This window comes from Myxocyprinus asiaticus, chromosome 13, assembly GCF_019703515.2.
Source record: "Myxocyprinus asiaticus isolate MX2 ecotype Aquarium Trade chromosome 13, UBuf_Myxa_2, whole genome shotgun sequence".
In the NCBI taxonomy this organism is placed as follows: Eukaryota; Metazoa; Chordata; class Actinopteri; order Cypriniformes; family Catostomidae; genus Myxocyprinus; species Myxocyprinus asiaticus.
In genome coordinates this window covers 29,385,961-29,404,845 of record NC_059356.1, presented here as the reverse complement: position 1 = coordinate 29,404,845, position 18,885 = coordinate 29,385,961, and the positions used below count along the sequence as shown (strand labels likewise).

The 18,885-nt window shown below is 37.6% G+C and overlaps 1 protein-coding gene across 2 annotated transcripts; it reads left to right on the top strand.

Annotated features, from left to right (window-relative positions):
• Nucleotides 1-2,260: 2,260 nt before the first annotated feature.
• On the top strand, nucleotides 2,261-17,964 carry LOC127450806 (myosin light chain kinase, smooth muscle-like). 2 transcript variants are annotated; one of them, XM_051715174.1, is made up of 15 exons: nucleotides 2,261-2,312; nucleotides 3,073-3,282; nucleotides 3,678-3,713; nucleotides 6,462-6,589; nucleotides 6,760-6,913; nucleotides 7,000-7,311; nucleotides 11,647-11,746; nucleotides 12,165-12,368; nucleotides 13,262-13,479; nucleotides 14,516-14,639; nucleotides 14,738-14,890; nucleotides 15,012-15,144; nucleotides 16,856-16,940; nucleotides 17,073-17,195; nucleotides 17,543-17,964. In XM_051715174.1, the coding sequence occupies exons 1-15, from the start codon at nucleotides 2,276-2,278 to the stop codon at nucleotides 17,761-17,763; spliced, it is 2,238 nt and encodes a 745-aa protein (XP_051571134.1). In that variant the 5' UTR covers nucleotides 2,261-2,275; the 3' UTR covers nucleotides 17,764-17,964. The 2 variants fall into 2 exon arrangements, with proteins under 2 accessions (XP_051571134.1, XP_051571133.1); XM_051715173.1 differs by having other exon boundaries at nucleotides 7,000-7,316; nucleotides 11,652-11,746.
• Nucleotides 17,965-18,885: the final 921 nt, after the last annotated feature.

Genomic DNA, 18,885 nt, shown 5'->3' with positions numbered 1-18,885 from the left:
GTCTTACTCTTCTCATTCACATATACATTTTATGCTGCTTTCAGAACTGTGCGTAACAGCATTTCCTGTGCCATCTTTCCTCTGTCAAGCTAGTGAGCGAGAAACACAACCATACAAGGGGTCTGGATTCACCTCTTTTCACTGAGTCCCTCCAGGACTGTATGGTGGATGAAGGAGATGACATCATATTGCAGGGGATTATAACAGGAAGCCAGCCAATCAATGTTTCCTGGCTTCATAATGGTGAGTCAGTGGCAGATGGTCTTGCAATTAATTAAATTCTAAATCAAATTCTTTCAAGTGTTCTACTTACGTTGCTGTATCAGGTTTTCCCTGATGACAAGACCAGAGTAAACCAATTTGAATTTCCATGCTGGTCCAAGCTGGCTTATACTGGTTAGGTGCTAGTCAAGCTGGTGGACCAGCATAGGTGAAGCGTGTGTAAGACTGGGGAAGGCCTAGCCTCCCCCTGATCATGGGCATGAAGTGTAGGCAATATGAATGAATATAGGAAACTGAAAGAGAATTCCGATTGCCAATCAGGGATGATAATGCTCGTAACTGCTGGTATAGGATCAGTTTCACCACCACAATTCCAAATGTATTGCTAGCGAGAACGGAAAGGCTGACTCATGATCAGTGGCTGCGGCTGAATTTATCTTACATCACTTGAGTGGCTGCGGCTGTACGCTGCATGTGCATGGAGAATGTTTTGGTTTCTGAAATTATTTTTAAAATTTTTAAACAAATATTACATTGAGTTAAATTCTATGAATATTAAATTCTTGTATTAAAACATATTGATTAGATTTGGATAAACAAACTCATTGAAAAGTAGTTCATCCAAGTCTGTAGTGTTCTTTTTTTCTTTTTTTTAATTAGCCCTACATCAAAAAGCGGCATCCGAATCAAATATGAAACGAGCCAGCACAGAGATGACTTCAATGAAAATAAAATCATCAGACACATTCCTTGATCTCGTGAAGAAGACTTCGTCACAACTAGATTTTTTCTTAATGTCTCAAGTCATCGTTTCATGACAAATTCATGTCGGTGCAGGACCGCTTATTATTATGCCGTATGTAGGTCCAATTCAATTTCATTTTTACTGCAGTAAGAAAGACAGAGCTTATTTCTTATTATTCAAGTTTGCAGTTATGCTGATTAAATAACCCAAATCAGGAATATAGTCTATGCTTGCTCTAGCTTTTGTTTAAATAATGATCAATGAGTACTGGCGTCTGTGAAAAATAAATACAAATTTGAATGGAGTGTGAACGCTGTACAGTAGGTTGTATCTGCATTTTGAAAAATCTTTTGAATTTAATGTATGGCTCCAGATTGCAAGAAATGTATTTTAAATGTTTTCAATATTATTATTATTATTATTATTATTATTATTATTATTATTTATAACCTCTAAGTGAGGTTGGGGTGGGGGGGTTTCACCAACAAAAAAACTAAAACAATGCTTGATCCTTCTGGTGAAGCTGGTTGACCAAGATACGCTTGCAAATTAAGTTGGTTAAGAATCCTGGCAGGGATGCCGTCCTACATTCCAGCATCCAAAGCATAAGCTGGGAACCAGCAATGCTGGTCTTTTCAACAGGGCTGTGATTTAGCTCCATTTGTAAATGGCAACTCAAAGCAAATGCATTCCTTTAAATATTATATCTCTTTGTACATGAATGATGTCCCATCTTTAAATACCCCTCTTAGTTTTATAATATCATCCTTTTATCTCCCTCTTTCTTTCAATCTATTCCACACCCTTGTCTCAGGTGAGGTTGTGCAGTTTGGTAAATCTTCATTAGTAGGGAGGAACAGTAAGACTGGTAGTTAGCGAGTGTCTTCCAGAGGATGCTGGGGCTTACACCTGTGTAGCTGAAAACACTGCAGGAAAAACATCCAGCAGTGCAGCAGTGTGTGTAAGAGGTAATGCAAGAACACTCACAGACAAACACACACATTCAGCATCATTAGTCTGCATGTACAGTACAGCAGTTTGACAAGAGTGATGAATGTTAGTGTAAACACAATCCAGTTTGTTGAGAAGTTGGGTTAGATTCCAACGGAAAGGCAGTTAAAGGGTAGCCTACACCCCAAACTGAAAATTCTGTCATCATTTATTTACCCTCATGTTGTTCCAAACCCATATAGGTGAAATGTTAGTCTCAGTCACCATTCACATTCACTGCATCTTTTTTCCATACAATTAAAGTGAATGGTGACTGGGAGAAACATTCTGTCTAAAATCTCCTTTTGTGGTCCACAGATGACAGAAAGTCAAACAGGTGTGGAACAACATGAGGGTGAGTAAATGATGACAGAATTTTCATTTTTGGATAAACTACTCCTTTAACATGACAAGACTCTAACATGAACACACTAAAAAAAACATAAAGCCTATTTTTAAGATTTACTCATTTAAATTACATAACAAATTTCCATCAAATTCTTGAATTGTTAACACACAAAAATATATTTCTCAATTCAATTTGATGGATTTTTATATATATATATATATATGTGTGTGTGTGTGTGTGTCATGTGTGTGTGTGTGTGTGTGTGTGTGTGTGTGTGTAAAACTGAAATGCGTAAATCTTAACATTATGTTTTTGAATGCAGGACTCTAAAGAGGTGTGGAGGTGTTTCTGTCTACATAAAATAGCCTAGCTGTATTTAGCCTGTAGTTGTGTGTGTTGTATGTAAGCTATAGTTTGGGGACAAAACCACCCTTTGGGGACATTTAGGTACATCCTCAATTGTAAAAATCAATTAATAATAATGGGGGTAAATACAAATAACCCTAATAGTAACTATAATTATCTTAATATGAAAACAATATAAGTTTATGCTATGTCCCCATTTAGATACCTAAGTAAACATCTATGTATGTGTGTGTGTTTGTGTTGCTAGGACCATCAATGTTAATTTCCCTGTCTAATGTTGTTCTTGTTTGTCTCACTCTTTCATCCTCTCTGACTTTTTTGCTTATTTACATAACCATTACTCCCTCATTCTAACATGTAAATACAATAAAATCTCCCTCTGTCAAAATGGACTTTGAAGACTATGAAACGATTCTTGGGGTCAATAACAATACCACACACAACTCTCATCCTCTTAATTCCGCTAATCCACACACTTCTAACGTGGTAAATGGGGGTTTAAACTCACCTCAGAACATTCCAGATGACATCAGTGTATTCAGAGGCCCACAGTCACCTGTGACCCCCCAGACAGGACAACCTGTAACATGTTCCCCAACACAAAAGAAAGGTATGTCACAAACAATCACCTCTACACGTACATATGAGGTGGAAATATAATTTAATACATGACACATTTAATCCAGGATAATTGTTCTCCAAAGCTTCTGTTTTCTAGTTCTACTTTTTGTCAGGAAAAGAATTAACCCAAGCATTTAATTATTTCCTGACTGCTTAGCATGCTAATGGTTATGTCACACTTTATGTTGAGCACTTCCTCTCTTTTATCTGTTGCATGTTTTTCTTAGACACACACACATACCTGTCGTCTTGACTCCACCCCTGTATGATAAGCAAAGTTTCTGTTATCTGTTGCATGCTCTTTAACACAAATGCACCCACACACACACACCTGATTCCTTACATATTTGTGCATTCGAGTGCTCTCTCTGTCTTTTGTTACAGAAGTGCTTGTCAAAAGGAGGAGCAGCTCAGGTACAGGTAAGATTATCATTATGTCTGTCTTCCACATTTTTTAGTTCTTCTTTTAAACTTTGACTAAAAATACTGCCTTTTTTATACTTTTCTTCATACCAGTAACCTAACCTAACAGTATTTAGAAAATACTGCTCAAACTACTGTGTTTTGGAACATGGTAGCTAATTTCCAGCTGCTCAAAGCCGGTCAAACTTGGGCAGGGAAAGTTATTTTCTTTCCTTCCTCATTTCTTCTTCTTAAGGTGCATCTGATCTCTAGCCTCCCACACCTTCTTTTCTTAATAAAAGAAAATTCTTAAACTTTTTAAGGGGAAGGCTTTTTGTCTAAAATTGCAAGTTAAAGTATAACCACTGTGACCTGCTTCGAAGTCATTTGGCTCTGAGTGGTAGTCTATGTTTCACTCCGCTGATCTTTACTTCCAGATTTTCTGGCTGTTTCAGGGGCTGTTAGTGTTGTATATACCAGGGACCGGTCTGTTTGCGTCGTAGCTACTGATATTTGTCTTAAACTTTTCTCTTTTCAAATACTGGAACCACTGACATCCAATGTAATACACCTGATTTATTTGTCCTTAAGACATCCACACACTGATAAAACTGAGACATAAAAACAGGAATTTGCTTTAAGTTCTATTTTTTTTCATGTAAGTGTCAGATTTTCAGTGACAGCGCTGGCCCTAAACAGTTTTTGGACACTTTAGCCACACTTTAAAATGTATGAATATCATAATATAACAATATATTAAACCAAGTGTCATTTGTTTTAAAGAAAAATGGCACAAACACAGTTTTCAAGGAAAACATTTTACAAAAATAAGTTTGTTAGATTTTAAGATTATGAAACAATAGACAAATTGTTCAAAGTATTTGAAGACTGTCTGATTGTCAAACACTTGTGGAACATGTCTTCTTCACCTGTGGTTACTCTGCTAAGACACTTGTGTGAACTTGAGGGGAATTTACTTCATACAACCACTCAAAATAGGCTAACCATGTGACCAGTTAGTTCAAAGTAATTACAAAAATGGGCAAAAAAATTGAAGTTATTTCAGAGAAAAGCTCTAGCATCTTTTTGTTTGTAAATGCCACTGGTTTTGATATATTTTCAATGGAATAAAATTCATGCATTTTTTAAGCAAAAGTTTAGGTTATAGTGAGGCACTTGCAATGGAAGTGAATGGGGCCAATTTTTAAAGGCAAAAAATTTGCAAAAGCACTTCCATTAATTCTTCAGTTTAAACTTGTGTATTATTTGAGCTGTAAAGTTGTATAAATCGTAATTTTCGTTACATCGTCTTAGCATCAAAGTTGTAAAATGAGATATAACTTTACACAGAAAAGGTTAGTAAGTGAAATCACACTAAAATCATGTTAACACTCATATTGTTTACATCTTGTGGTTATACTTTTGAAAAAGTGAGTAATTTAACTTTTACAGTTTGGCCCCATTAACTTCCACTGTAAGTACCACACTGTAACCCAGATTTCTGCTTATTTTTTATTTATTTATTTTTTTTTAAGAAAAGGACGAACAAGTCGGAATTCATTTTTGTGTTAATCAGTATTAAGCCACAAATGCAGTTGTTTAAGCTTGTATTGAGGCCGGAATATTCCTTTAAATTGAATGTCTACATTCTTATTTGGCGCCACTGTATGTAACTTAAAAAACATATGCTTTCAGTCCAGACTGAGAGGCAGGTTTTCATCTTTCTATTTGATACTTTTCTATGTAACTGTGGGCTGGGCATTAATGCACCATATGATGGGTGTTTGTTTGCAGTCTTTTGATCTTTCATGTAAAACACACTGCTATCTGTGGTCATTCTCTATGGTTGGTCTGTATTATGATATATTATGACTGGTCTTTTCAAAGAACATGAGGTCATCATACATAAGCAGATTTTATCAGGATCAGTCAAATTCATGTAAGTGTGCTGATTTGAATAATGACAGTTTCAGTCCACTTTCTCAAGTATCTGTTTGATAGCCCACAGCTCAAGCTGTATGATAGGGTTGTGCTTGTGTTATACATTCACACAGTATGAGAGCTAAACACCCCGAGAGAGCTGTAAAATTATTATGTGGATATCTAAAGTAAGGGAAGGAAAGTGTGATTGGATTTTTCTTACAGTAGAATAATGTATGAATGTATGAAACCACTTAGCCTAAATGGTTTGAATGTACACTATAAATATTTGAAAATCATAGTGCATGGGATAAATTATCCATCTTTTAACTTTCAGAACACATTATAAGATTTGCCATTTTGTGTATATCATATAAGAGACTACTGCATTGCTCCGAGGCTGCTCTTTCACAGCTTGCTCAGGAGACTAAATGGAGATCTATTTCTTGTTTAATTTAAGGATCAGCTGTGTCTCTCATGTTTCTACAAAAATGATTTAAGGACAATTAAAAATAGATACAAATGAGGCAATTCCTAACATACAGTAAGAGTGCAGAGCTATAACATTTACATGGATAGCATAGCCTACTGTGAATTATTTGTTTTTTGAAGAATTAGATTAGAAGTCATATTGAAATTTCTGACTTCCGATTGCAGACTTTGGTGTCTTGCTACACTGTCTCATTTGAAACTCTAAGGAATACATACAGTATGTGAGCTTACTAGACTCTTTTTCTGAAGAGAACAATCAGACTCTCCCTTTGGTCTTCATTTAATATCATTGTGTCTAGGAAAAAAATTTAGATATTAAAGAGGTCTCATATGTGATTTTTTTCCTTCTTACAGCACCGCCTTTGCAGTTTGTATCTCCATTAGATCGGCTGGAGATCCGTGTTGGAGAGACAGCCCAACTGACCTGTGCATTCAAAGGCAGCTCTCCAGTAGTGTCCTGCTGGATCCGTAACAAAGAGGAGGTATAAAAGCACTCACACAAACAACTTCTGTTGCTGTACTTTTCTAGAGTAAAATGTTAAAGTTAGTTGAAGGGACAATTCACCTTAAAAAATGTAAAAAATGGCTTGGAACAACATGAGGGTGAGAAAATGATGACAGGGGAGTGATGTTACTGTCTGCTTTTCTAAAGGTGTTGGAAGGCTCCAGGTTTCGTATAGAGAGCTGTGATCAGAGCAGTTCCCTGGTGATCTCTGAAGCTTTGCCTGAGGACTCTGGACGTTATACTATATTTGTGCGAGATCGCAAAAGCTCCGCCCAACACACAGTGACCGTATGTGTTATTGGTACGTTCCGATAACTCACATTGAGCATACAACTTCTATACTCTGTGCATTTGCATGACATGAGTGTTTGTGTGTGTTTAATCCAGACCGGCCCCAGCCACCTGCCTCCTGTCCTGTGGCGTGTGTTCTCTCCCCTCTCTCTCTGGTGTTGTCCTGGTCAGGTCCTTGTTACGATGGAGGAAGTGCTGTAACAGGATACGTGGTCGAGGTTCGGTCACAAAGCCTTGGTGAGACTGACTACTGGAGAGAGCTCAACACCCAGTGCAAGAGCACCTCACTCAGGGTGAACTCAGGGCTTCAGCCACAGGAAGAGTACTGCTTCCGGGTCAGAGCTTATAACGCTGTGGGGGTCAGCGAACCGAGTCAAGAGTCGCAGCCAATCAGGATGGACATCCCAGGTGAGGTGGACCTATGCTTTAAAATGAGTAAGGGCAAATACGATGAAAAAAAAAGGTTCTTTTTTGTTGAAAAGGTTTGACAAAGCTCTTTTGATAAGACAATTTAGCCAGTTTAGCTGTTTAAATGTACACTACAGTACACTGCCAAAAGTATGTAGACACCTCCTTCTAATTAACTACCTGTAGTTTGGCAAGGCCCTTTATTTCCATTGAAGACAGATCTTAAAGGGTCATGAAACACCCCTCTTTCAGCTCATTTCTGCCTCACAACTGTTTAAAAATAAACTTGCGTCCCAGTACTATCAACTCTCTCAACTGACACTGAGGCACTTGAGAGTTTGAAGTGCTGGTCACGTGGTATAATGAATAGTCCTCTGGGAAAAAAGGGGAAAGCGGATGTCAATGTTGAGGAGAAGATTGACACAATCCTTGAGGCTAGGCCCAGGAACCAATCATCGAGCCGCGAGGGTTCAGAGGAGAGCAGAGGATTCCACTCTAGCCCGACGCTGGCAGCTGTCCGGGAAAGCATGTCTGTCATCTCCGCGCCAGCCTGTGACCGGGCGACCGTACCCAAGGGGGGAAGCCCAGCTAAGGCTTCCGTTTCCGACTGGACGAGCCCGCTCTCCGATGCTGTGCTCAAGAGCTCATCACCTTCGCGGGTTCCGAACAAGAGGTCGAACTCGCTGTGAGAAGAGCCAGCGGACTCATCCGGAAGCCCGATCAGGGCAGACGAGCGTGCTGGGGAATGGGAGGTCTGTGGGGGGATACCCGGCAGAGGTGGTCCCACTGAGGTCCCCAAATCGCCCCCAGTGTAGCGCAGGCCTCATACCCGTAGGTAGAAGGACCGAGGCAGGGAGCCGCTGGGGTGGCTTGCTTTCTTATGAAGGCAAGCCGCGACCACAATGTTGCCATAGTCATGTTCTCGCAATGAGTACATGACCCACCCATCCGATCGTGACCGTCAGAAGGCGAGAGATAACAGCCGCAACCAGGAATAACACACAAACGGAAGGGCATCTTTAAAAAGACGTTCCGTGTATGCCGCTCTTTTAGAGAAATATACTCTTTTTTTAGAATATACTCTTTTATTTCTGCGGAAGCGCCCAGGGGCATACTCTGCAGTGCACCAGTGCAGAGGGGGAGAAGCCGCTGAAATGCACCATCAGATCCAGCAGAGGTGAATGGACAGCCATGAGAATTCAGCTCAGTAAGCACCGACCATTTGGCTCAGAAGAGAAAATCTGAATGAGTGGTTGCATACCAGCTCCTTTTATACCCGTATGTTCGGGGGAGTGGTTTGCAAATACCACTCGCCAATTCCCATTGCCCTTTTTTCAAAGACCAGAGGTGTTTCGGGCTCCCAAGAGTGACCCCTAGTGTCACTACATCGACACAACATCGAGTGAGTGACAGATAGGGAACTATGGGCTCAGATATTGGGAGATGGATAATAATGGTTTTCAAATTAGACAATTCTACTCTGATAATTTGCAGTGTATATGGATTCAGTTCTGGAACACATAATTTAGACATGTTTAAGTAAAGCTGTGAAACTTTAACAGATCTTGAAAAGAAATACAATGATGGTCATATAATAATTGCAGGTGATTTCAGTGAAACTCCTAATGATTTTATGGACCGTTTCCCCCCAAAAGATGCTCATTCACGAAACTCCAATTTATTTTATTTAATAACTAATAATTTTAGTAATAGATGTATGGAGGTATTTAAATCCTAATCACCGTTATTACACCTGGAACAATAATTCTCTGTCTTTGGATCAAGAATAAATATTTGGAATTCCTCTTGATTTAGTTCAGTATGTCTCAGAAACCCACATTTCTTGTGCCCCTTTATCAGATCATAAATTGATAACTATTTCCTTTAACCCTTGTTCTGTCTTTACATTTTTTACCAAATTTGGTGTTCCCAATCAAAAATGACTGGCATATTAAAATTGCTTATAAATCTCTCATTATGCTTTATTATCACCAAAAATTGGATTAGATCTTTTTATGAACTTCTTTTCTTTCAATTAGGACAGGTTTTGTATTTCTGTTTGGAACTTACTGATCGTAGGCCTCCCTGACCTGAGCTTATGCACATCATTTTTCAGTGAAAAAAGACATTATTTGTGAATAATTTTTGCAATATTAAATAAAATATGAAAACATGCTGTACTATTTATCACACTAGTATGCTTTAATGTTTAAACAGGAAGTATATTTTGAAACACTTTAATTTAGTAAATTGTTGCACAAAGTCACACTTGAGGTGTTCCCGGTCAAAAATGACCAGCCTATTAAAATTGCTGATAAATCTCTCATTATGCTATATTATCACCAAAAATTGGATTAGATCTTTTTGTCAACTTGTTTTCTTTCAATTAGGACAGGTTTTGTATTTCTTTTTGGAACTTAATGATCACAGGCATCACTGACCTGAGTTTGTTCGCCTTATTTTTTGAGTGAATAAAGCATTTTTTATGTGTTATTTTGACTAAATTAAATACCATAAGAAAACATCTATGCTATAAAAATGACACTATTTTGTTTTAATGTTTCTCAAGTGGATGGAGCATGGGATCATTTACTTAAGTGATTTGTTTGATCCATCATTTAAAATTTACTCTTATGATCATTTTATGTTTAAATTTCATTTCCCTGTCAAATATGTAGAGTTTGCTATGGTGATCAAAGTTTATCCCTTCTGGATTGATTCATTTACTAGGCAGTCACCTGGTCTATAATAAAGCAGAAAGGAAGGACTGTAATTTCCTTGCCAGAAATATGGATATATTTGTCCAAAGTTGCTCTAACAAAGATATTAGACAAGTGTTTCATGACAAAAAGGTTAACGAGGTTAACCGGAAGAAGGCCTGCATGTTGCCCTACAAATTTTGTATTTCAAATAAAGTGAGAGAAATTTATATAAAGATTTTACACAAAATATACCCCACTAATATTTTACTCTCTAAGTTTACGGATGTTGGAAAAGAATGTTCTTTTTGTAAAAGTATTTATGTCATCTGTTTTTTTATTGTTAAATTGTCCAGAAATTTTGGAAAGATTGTACTTCTTTTTCTGTGGAAAATAATTTAAATATAATGTTGTCTGTTGAAGACATTATTTGTTACTTTGAGCATGAAGAAAAAAGTATAGACAATTTATTGAATTATATAATTTTGGCTGGTAAATTTTACATTCACAAAAGTAGAATGTCCAATTATCTTCCATTTTACAAGGCTTCCTTTAATGAGCTTGTATATTTATTACAATCACTTAAGATTATAAAAAAAAAAAAGTATGTCTATTGTTTTGTTAAGCACGATGAATCGGTATTTGGCGTCATTTAAAATAATATTATATTAATATAATAATATTATTTATTTCTTTTCTTTTTTTATTTCTTTGTATCTTGGAGTAATATGATGTTGCCTGTTTTTGAATTATTTTTGATTATGCATAATGAAAGGAGAAAAAAACGTCTTGATGTTGATTTTAAACCAGGGGTTGATGTTGAAAATAGTGCAAAAAAATCCCTAAATCACTCAAATTAAAATGAAAGGATACTCACTTTGTCTTCTATCATGTGTAACACATACATATCTGGTAACATATCAGAAAATGTAGTTTTAGTGTTTCATGACCCTTTAACCCTTCAAACATCATAAAATGACATTCTAGAGAATTGTGTACTTTCAAATTTGTGGAAACAGTTTGGTGAGAGCCCTTTTTTGTTCCTTCATTACCATTTCCCTGTGCACAAAGCGAGGTCTATAAAGAAATAGTTTACTGAGTCTGGTGTGGAAGAACTTGATTGGCCTACACAAAGCTATTGAACACCTTTTGGATGAATTTGAATGCAGACAGGAGCTAGGCCTAATCACGCAACATTGCCTGGCCTCACTGTGACGATCTTGTGTTTCAGTGGAAGCAAATACCATGTTCCAGCCATGTTCTAACGTCTAGTGGAAAGCCTTTCCAGAATAGTGAAAGCTGTCAAGGAGGACCAATTCCCAATTAATGCCAATGGTTTTGAAAATAAATGTTCTAACAAGCACCTATTTTGGTTCGTTGTTGGTGTCCACATACTTCTGGCTAGATTGTGTATCTTTTGTGTTTGTTCAATAGTTTTTTTTTTTTTTTTTGTTTTTTGTTTTTTGCTCTTAGTCGTAAACCCAGCTTTTCCCTCAAATTAGAGGCACAAAGCTCAGTAACCAGTTTAAAAAATTGAAGAACATGTTTAAAATAATAACACAAAGCATGCAATCTGTGAGAATGAGGCTTTGAGCTGAGGGACGTGTGATGGATTCTGTGATGTTCTCTTTCAAAGGACAGCCCAATGAAGAGACACCAGTGGAATATGTAAATGTGACAATCAACACTGAGCATAAAGTTTCTGACCACTATATTGTTCAGGAAAAACTCGGAGTGTAAGTACTTATCCACAAATAAACACACACACATTCAACAGGCCTCATAGCTGTTGTTCATAGTACCTGTCAAGCTTAACGAAACTTCATCCCTGTACTGAGTATGTGTGTGTATGGAAAGTGTACATGTTCCTGCATGCATGCTTGTATCAAAAAGAGAAAACAACCCCTATAACTGACCCAGATTCCCAGAAAAATGCCTAGCTAAATAATCATGTTTACACAAAGACATCCTAACTTTTTAGGCAAAATATAAAATGTAACTAAGTGCACTTAATCCAACTGAATAGACAAAAAGCCAGAACACTGCGAAACAGTGATCACTTGATATTGGTCAGATTTCTAAATTTCATATTACTTATAGTTACTTCTGGTTTGTAAGCATGTTATCATGTTCCCATTTTGATTCTCTCAAAAGAGGGAAGTTTGGGCAGGTGTTTCGGATGACTCACAAGGAGACGGGTCGTGTATGCGCTGGAAAGTTCTATAAGGGACGGCGAGCAAAGGAGAGAGAAGCGGCGAGGAAAGAAATAGAGCTAATGAATTTCTTACACCACCCTAAATTGGTGCAGTGTCTCGCCGCATATGACAACAAACCTGAGATTGTTATGGTGATGGAGTAGTAAGTATCCTGATTGTGGTAGGTGGTAATGAGTGATTGGTTGGTACAACACGCTTAATACAGATGTACAATATTACAACAGTAATCTAAATTTAAAATGAATAAAATAGTCAAAATTTTGAAAAAAAAAAAAAAAAAGTCATAGCATTATGAAATTAGTAATATTTTGAGAATAAAGTACATTTATGATAGTAAAGTCATAGCATTATAAGATAATGTTCATTGAGTAGTGTTTTGAAAATAAAGTCACAATACTACAAAGATAACTTTGTTAAGAGACATCGTAATGTATACGGCACTAAAACTGCATTGTACAATATAGGTTTTTTTGTGCATATTTTTTTAAAAATATTTTTGTGTGTGTGTTTTAAAGACTCCATGAAAATGTTTAATTCACAAGTTTGCATGTCCATTTAGTCCTTGAAGTGGTAATGGTAAACAGGTTTGTAAGGGTAAACAAATTTGTCTTGCTGTCCATAAAGGAGGGGCTAAGTTTACCCCCTGTTAATTTATGATTAAAAATAAAAGGGGAAGTTGGGGTGGTGAAGAATTTTCACGGGAAAGAGGTAAGCAGCCACTTGTATGTGCTTGTGTGATTGACAGGACTAAACTGACAAGCTCCTCCCAAACCTTCATGTAAAACATTACATTTCTTAAAGCTAACAGCCACAAAACTCAAATCATTATTTCATGTAGTCTTTAAATGCACAGGTAGTTGATATTGACATGCAGCAGATAATTTACGTTGTTGGTTCTGATAAGAGTAATATGCAGAAATGAAGAGATGCCAGCAAGTTTTATGCATTAACTTCTGCAACAATGACAATATTTTGGTCATTATAGTATTTTGGTAATTAACACAGCATGATTATATTATGTCTCTGTATGTGTAGTGTTGCTGGCGGTGAGCTGTTTGAGCGTATTGTAGATGACAGTTTTGAACACACCGAGGCTTCCAGTGTGGGCTACATACGCCAGATTCTGGAGGGCATTCAGTACATGCACCAGCAGAACATCATCCACCTGGACCTCAAACCTGAAAACATCGTCTGTGTGGACAGAACAGGCGGTCAAATCAAAATCATTGACTTTGGACTTGCTAGCAAGCTGGGTAAGAATATACTCAGACATCAATGTCCACACAACAACATGTTAATTCTCAATATTCAATAATAAAAAAATAAACAAATTGGGGGCACAGCTCCCCTTATACCCAGCCATGCCTGGTATTATCCTGTTTTTTGTTGTTGTTGTTGTTGTTTTGAAAATGGTACCATGATCATAGGTGTCATTTACAGATGGGACATGTCCCTACCACTTTTTGAAGTAGCTTTCGTCAGGTAAGTGTCTAATGTAAAAGAAACATCTCTAGTTCTTGAGGAGGAGTTTCCATTTCGTTCATGTGTTATAATAAGCAGCTTTCAGCACCGAAGTTTGTATTTTTAATGAGTGCTCATTGCGGCTGTTATCAATGGCATTGAGTGAATGCGGGCAGCGATGTGTGCAACAAGACACACTCAACTGGGTCAAGGAGGCCGATTGCACCACCTTTAGTGAGCCGCTGGCACCCCCTTTACATGGCGCCCCTATGCATTGCACCTGGCATATATGGTTTTTACGCCTCTGCTTGCTCCGCTGCTCGTGCTCCTTTCTAGTTAAATCACAAAGCAAAATGCAAACAGATGTGTCCCCGCTCATGATATACATCCAGTAACGTGAAGATGCACTCTTCGTTTATTAAAATAATAAGATTATATTAGGGCAGATTATAATCCAAAAACTTTACCATGAGATCAAACAGTCATTCTGAACAAAAATGTCATTCAACTATGTCCCCACCACTTTTTAATACAAAGTGACACCGTGATAAATGGTTTATATTACATTATATTTAGCACACTAATAATACCATGGTTTTCTTTAAAGTATATTGGAGGACAATCTAAAGACCATGATTCATGAATATGGCAATCATGCAGTAGAGTGTATTACAATTTTATACCATCACTGTGCCATTATACCACCACAGTGCTTTTTGTTAGTATGGATTCTTGAAGTAAAGTGTGTGTGTGTGTGTGTGTGTGTATGTGTGTGTGTGTGTGTGTGTGTGTGTGTGTGTGCACGTGTGCATTTGTTATTTACCTTAGACCCCTCCACGCCTCTGAAGGTGATGCATGGCACTCCAGAATTTGTTGCTCCAGAAGTCATCAACTTTGAGCCAGTCACTCTGGCCACTGATATGTGGAGCATCGGGGTCATATGCTACATCCTGTGAGTAACAACACCACTGTTGCTCGCTGCTGTAGTGCTGAACACGGTTCTTGCTGCCCCCTAGTGGTGAATCATGAAATGGTATTTGTTCCATGTAGGCTGAGTGGTGAATCTCCATTCCAAGGGGAAAGTGACTCAGAGACTCTGTCTCTCGTAACAGCAGCACAGTGGGAGTTTGATGAGGAGAGCTTTGAAGAGATCACTGACCTGGCAAAGGATTTCATTAGCTCTCTGCTCAGCAAAGATATCAGGTTCATCAATATCCATCACTTCCCTTCCCTCACAAATATGTTCAGTTTTAAAAATAATGAACCTGAGTCCACACACTTTCATACTCAGCTTAGTTGTCTATTTACTCTGTGTTGGTAACAGACGAAGAATGTCATGTGAAGATGCCTTGGCTCATGCCTGGATGGCATTTGTGAGTGTAGACAACACCAGTAGCATCACCAAAAACCTCTCCAAAGACAAGATGAAGAAATTCCTGACAAGGCAAAAGTGGAAGGTAATCTAGTAATCATGCAGTGTTTAATTACAATGCACATACCAGACCATCATTGCAGATTTAAATGAGTGAATGCAAGAGATAAGCCATCAAAATTTCTTGATCCATTCTCCAGGAAGAGATAGGCTCTGAATTTTAAATGCGTATCTGCTGTAAGTTAATCATAGCAGATGAAGATGTCCTCGAAGCTAAAAGACAGGGAGTAAACTTCAGTTTTAATTTCATGGAGTCTTTTCCAAAACATAGTGAGTTGCCTTGCAGCCTCCTGCCTACATAGACAGCTGCCTTCTATCATGGCAGCATCCTAACTGACATGGAGCCTTGTAAGTGAGCGATTCATAGGCAGCAATTCCGAATGCCATTCAAATGCATGGGAGAATTGACTCACAATTGATTTCAGAGTGATGCAGGAGGAAGGGCACGACTCTCTAATGAGCATAAATACTGTATACATAGCAAACACAGACTATTTTTGAGTAAAATAATACATTTTCTATTATTTAACATTTGAAGTGTGTAATTTCTGCACCACATCACCATCGAACGGCACCATCAAAATTGCAAAAATAAACAAATAGCCTTCATACTTTTTTTAAACAGCCTCTTGAATGAGTGCCCCATCTACGTTTGATCGAACAAACCCATAGTCCCGCCCCTGTCTCAAGCTATTGGTTGAGTCAGTGTTGCTGGACAGGTCGTTCAAAACAAACAGCAGAATTTTTACAGAGCTACAGAGACACAGTGTTTACAGGTTGAGAAAATTCACATCAATTAGCTTACTTGTTTTGGCTTACAACCAAAAGTCTCTGCATACAGTATTAAGCTGGGATAAGAGAAAGCATTTTTACACCGAAAAATCTAAACACTTCAGCTTTAAAATATTTTTAGTGATAATTTTAAGTAATGAATGGATAAGTATAGTTATAATCAAAAATATAGCTGCAAGCATTGCTCAACCCAAAGAGTACATATGACATACAGGGCAAGCACACACCACAGGTTGCCCTAGAATGGATTTGAACCTTTGACTTCAAGCTTCTAGAGTTCAGAGAAAAACCCACTACACCACAACTTTATTGGTCACCAAACGGCCATACCAAGCTTCGAGCAACACAGCCAAGCAAAGCAGTCATTATAATTATCTTCGTATTTACGTAACTTTTCAACAAAGATGAAAATCTTAATTGATTGGGGAAAAGCCCAGCAACCATTCAGTAAGCAAAACACAAAAATCTACAGAACTACAAAACTTTCTAACATATGATTTGCTGAGGTGGGGTTTGAACCCATAACTCTTGGCACTATTGCCAAAATCCTTACCTACTGTGCCACTCAATATGATTTATTTATAGCAAAGAGGCATGGCATTTTTAGAGTGAGTACACAAGTGTGGGTTATCTTGTTAAATATAGGTGGCGCTGTCTCCAAACAGTTCAGGTATCCTCAGGACATAATATTGATGATGCATAACAATTTTGTTTTAAATTCAAGAATGCATTCAAAAGATATAAATAATTTTTCACAAAACATATGTATCAGAAGAACAATAATAATAAGAAGAAGGATAAAAATAAAATGCAAACAGAAATGATCAGGAACAAGCCCTGCAACTATTCAGTAAGCACAATACAAAGACCTCCAATACAATATTAAATAAACTGTAATACTTGTCCCCCTTTAACTTTCTTACTCTCCCAACTCTGGCTTTCAGAAAACAGGCAAAGCTCTGCTGGCTCTGAAGAGGATGGCTATATTGTCTAAACCAGAGGGTGCTGCGTGCCTGAGCCCTGTAGATGGTGAGAAAGAAAAAAAAAAACTTAAAAAAATCTATTTTTTAGCCTATGTGTTTAAAAATGTGATTTTATATAAATATTTTAGTCTTCAGTACACACTGTTTGAGGCAGTCTTCTGGCTCTTGTGTATTGTAGAGACAGAGCAGGCACTGCATTCTTTGGAGCTGAAACTTCAGTGTAAACCGGAGTTCAGTAAGACTCCATTTGACCTGACTGTCCCACAGGGCTCCAGCGCCAAACTCTCCTGCCTCATCGCAGGTTGGGTCACACTGATAGAGATCATTTACCTTCTACCTCAAATAATAATTCCAACTGGTATTTCTAAGCTAAACTGTGTAAAATATGCAGCAGTGTTTATATTTTCATTCGAAATATGCAGCTGAAAATAATACCAAGTATATTATTGCAGCAAATATTTCCGCTTAATTAAAGGAAGTTACATTCTGTCTCCATTTTTTCTCTTCCCGTTTCACCCATTAAATTATATCTTCTAAAATGACATGTGTATTCCTCCTCTTTCCTTTACTGTTCTCACATTTACTGTTCCTGGACACATTCCCTTTCTCTCTTTGCAACACTTTTGAACTGCAGTCTTTCTCTTGCAGGTTACCCTGACCCTGAGGTGGTGTGGTTAAGACAGGGTGAGCTGTTGGAGTTGCAGGACAGGTGTGTAACAGTGGATTATGAGGAGAATGGCAGCTGTACTCTCACCCTTGAGAATGTCTCTCTGCACCACAGTGGCCTGTATTCCTGCAGAGCCACCAATGTACATGGGGAGGCGCAGTGCTCTGCTACTCTTACAGTAGTAGAGAAAGACAGCTTATAGGTTCTTAATGGCACATTAATGATTACAGATTTACTATGCATTGAAATGTGTTTATACATATCACAAACACACACAAAACACATTTTGTTTACACACACCAGATAGATTCAAATATATTGATGGAATGAATGTACATGCTGATATAAATGTGGATTCAGTGTTAAAACTGTAATAAAAAAATCTGATGTTATTGTCATTATTATTATTGTTCATGAACATGCACCGAACATCAATTTCTCAAAGCCAGACCTCTGAAGATCAACATACAGTAGCCCTAAAAAGTATTTGGATGGTTTAGGACACTTAAGACACACAACTCTTAATGTCATTGCATTAGATCATATGTGACATCTGCAAACAAAAAGTTCACACCGGTTTACGTTAGGGCTGAAACATTTAGTCGATGTTATCGAAAACGTCGACAATAAAAAATTGTTGACAAAATGTGATTGCTCAGGACGTAGTGAATCATAATATATGTCACGGTGTGTATGTTAGCGTGAAGAACATCTGCGATTCAAGCTCTATTAAAGGTGCAGTATGTATGATTCAGAAACCCTTGTTATTAATGGCACCTGTGGCCATTAAGTGAACTGCAGTCAGCTACCTGTTGCTCGTGCTCCCGCTCGTTTACACACTCCATCCATAGGGCATTGGCCAAAACAATGACGTGACATACAAAGAGACAACGTGATTCACCGGCATCATGCTGACAGATGAGGTAGCATAATTAAAATAACACAGTTATGATTGTTTTACTACAAACTTTGAGACTGTATATTATATTTGACTCTCCAGTGCTGGAACAGGGCTAAAACAAAGTGTGGATATAGGTCTGACTATGCAAGACTGTATTTTGAAGTAATCACTTTTCTTTGCATGATACATTGACTGCATTTTTACAATAGCCTATGTCGGCGTTAGCTAGCTAGCCAGATTTATCAATAGCTGTTAGCTAAATTTGGTGGATGATGACAGTAGAGGTTTATAAAATAGATTGTACATTATAAATATGTTGACACAATTCAGTATTGATGTGATTCCATCACAAATGTCATTTTGATATATCGATGCGCTATTGTTTTATAATAATAGAATGTATATATTTTCTGTATAACCAAG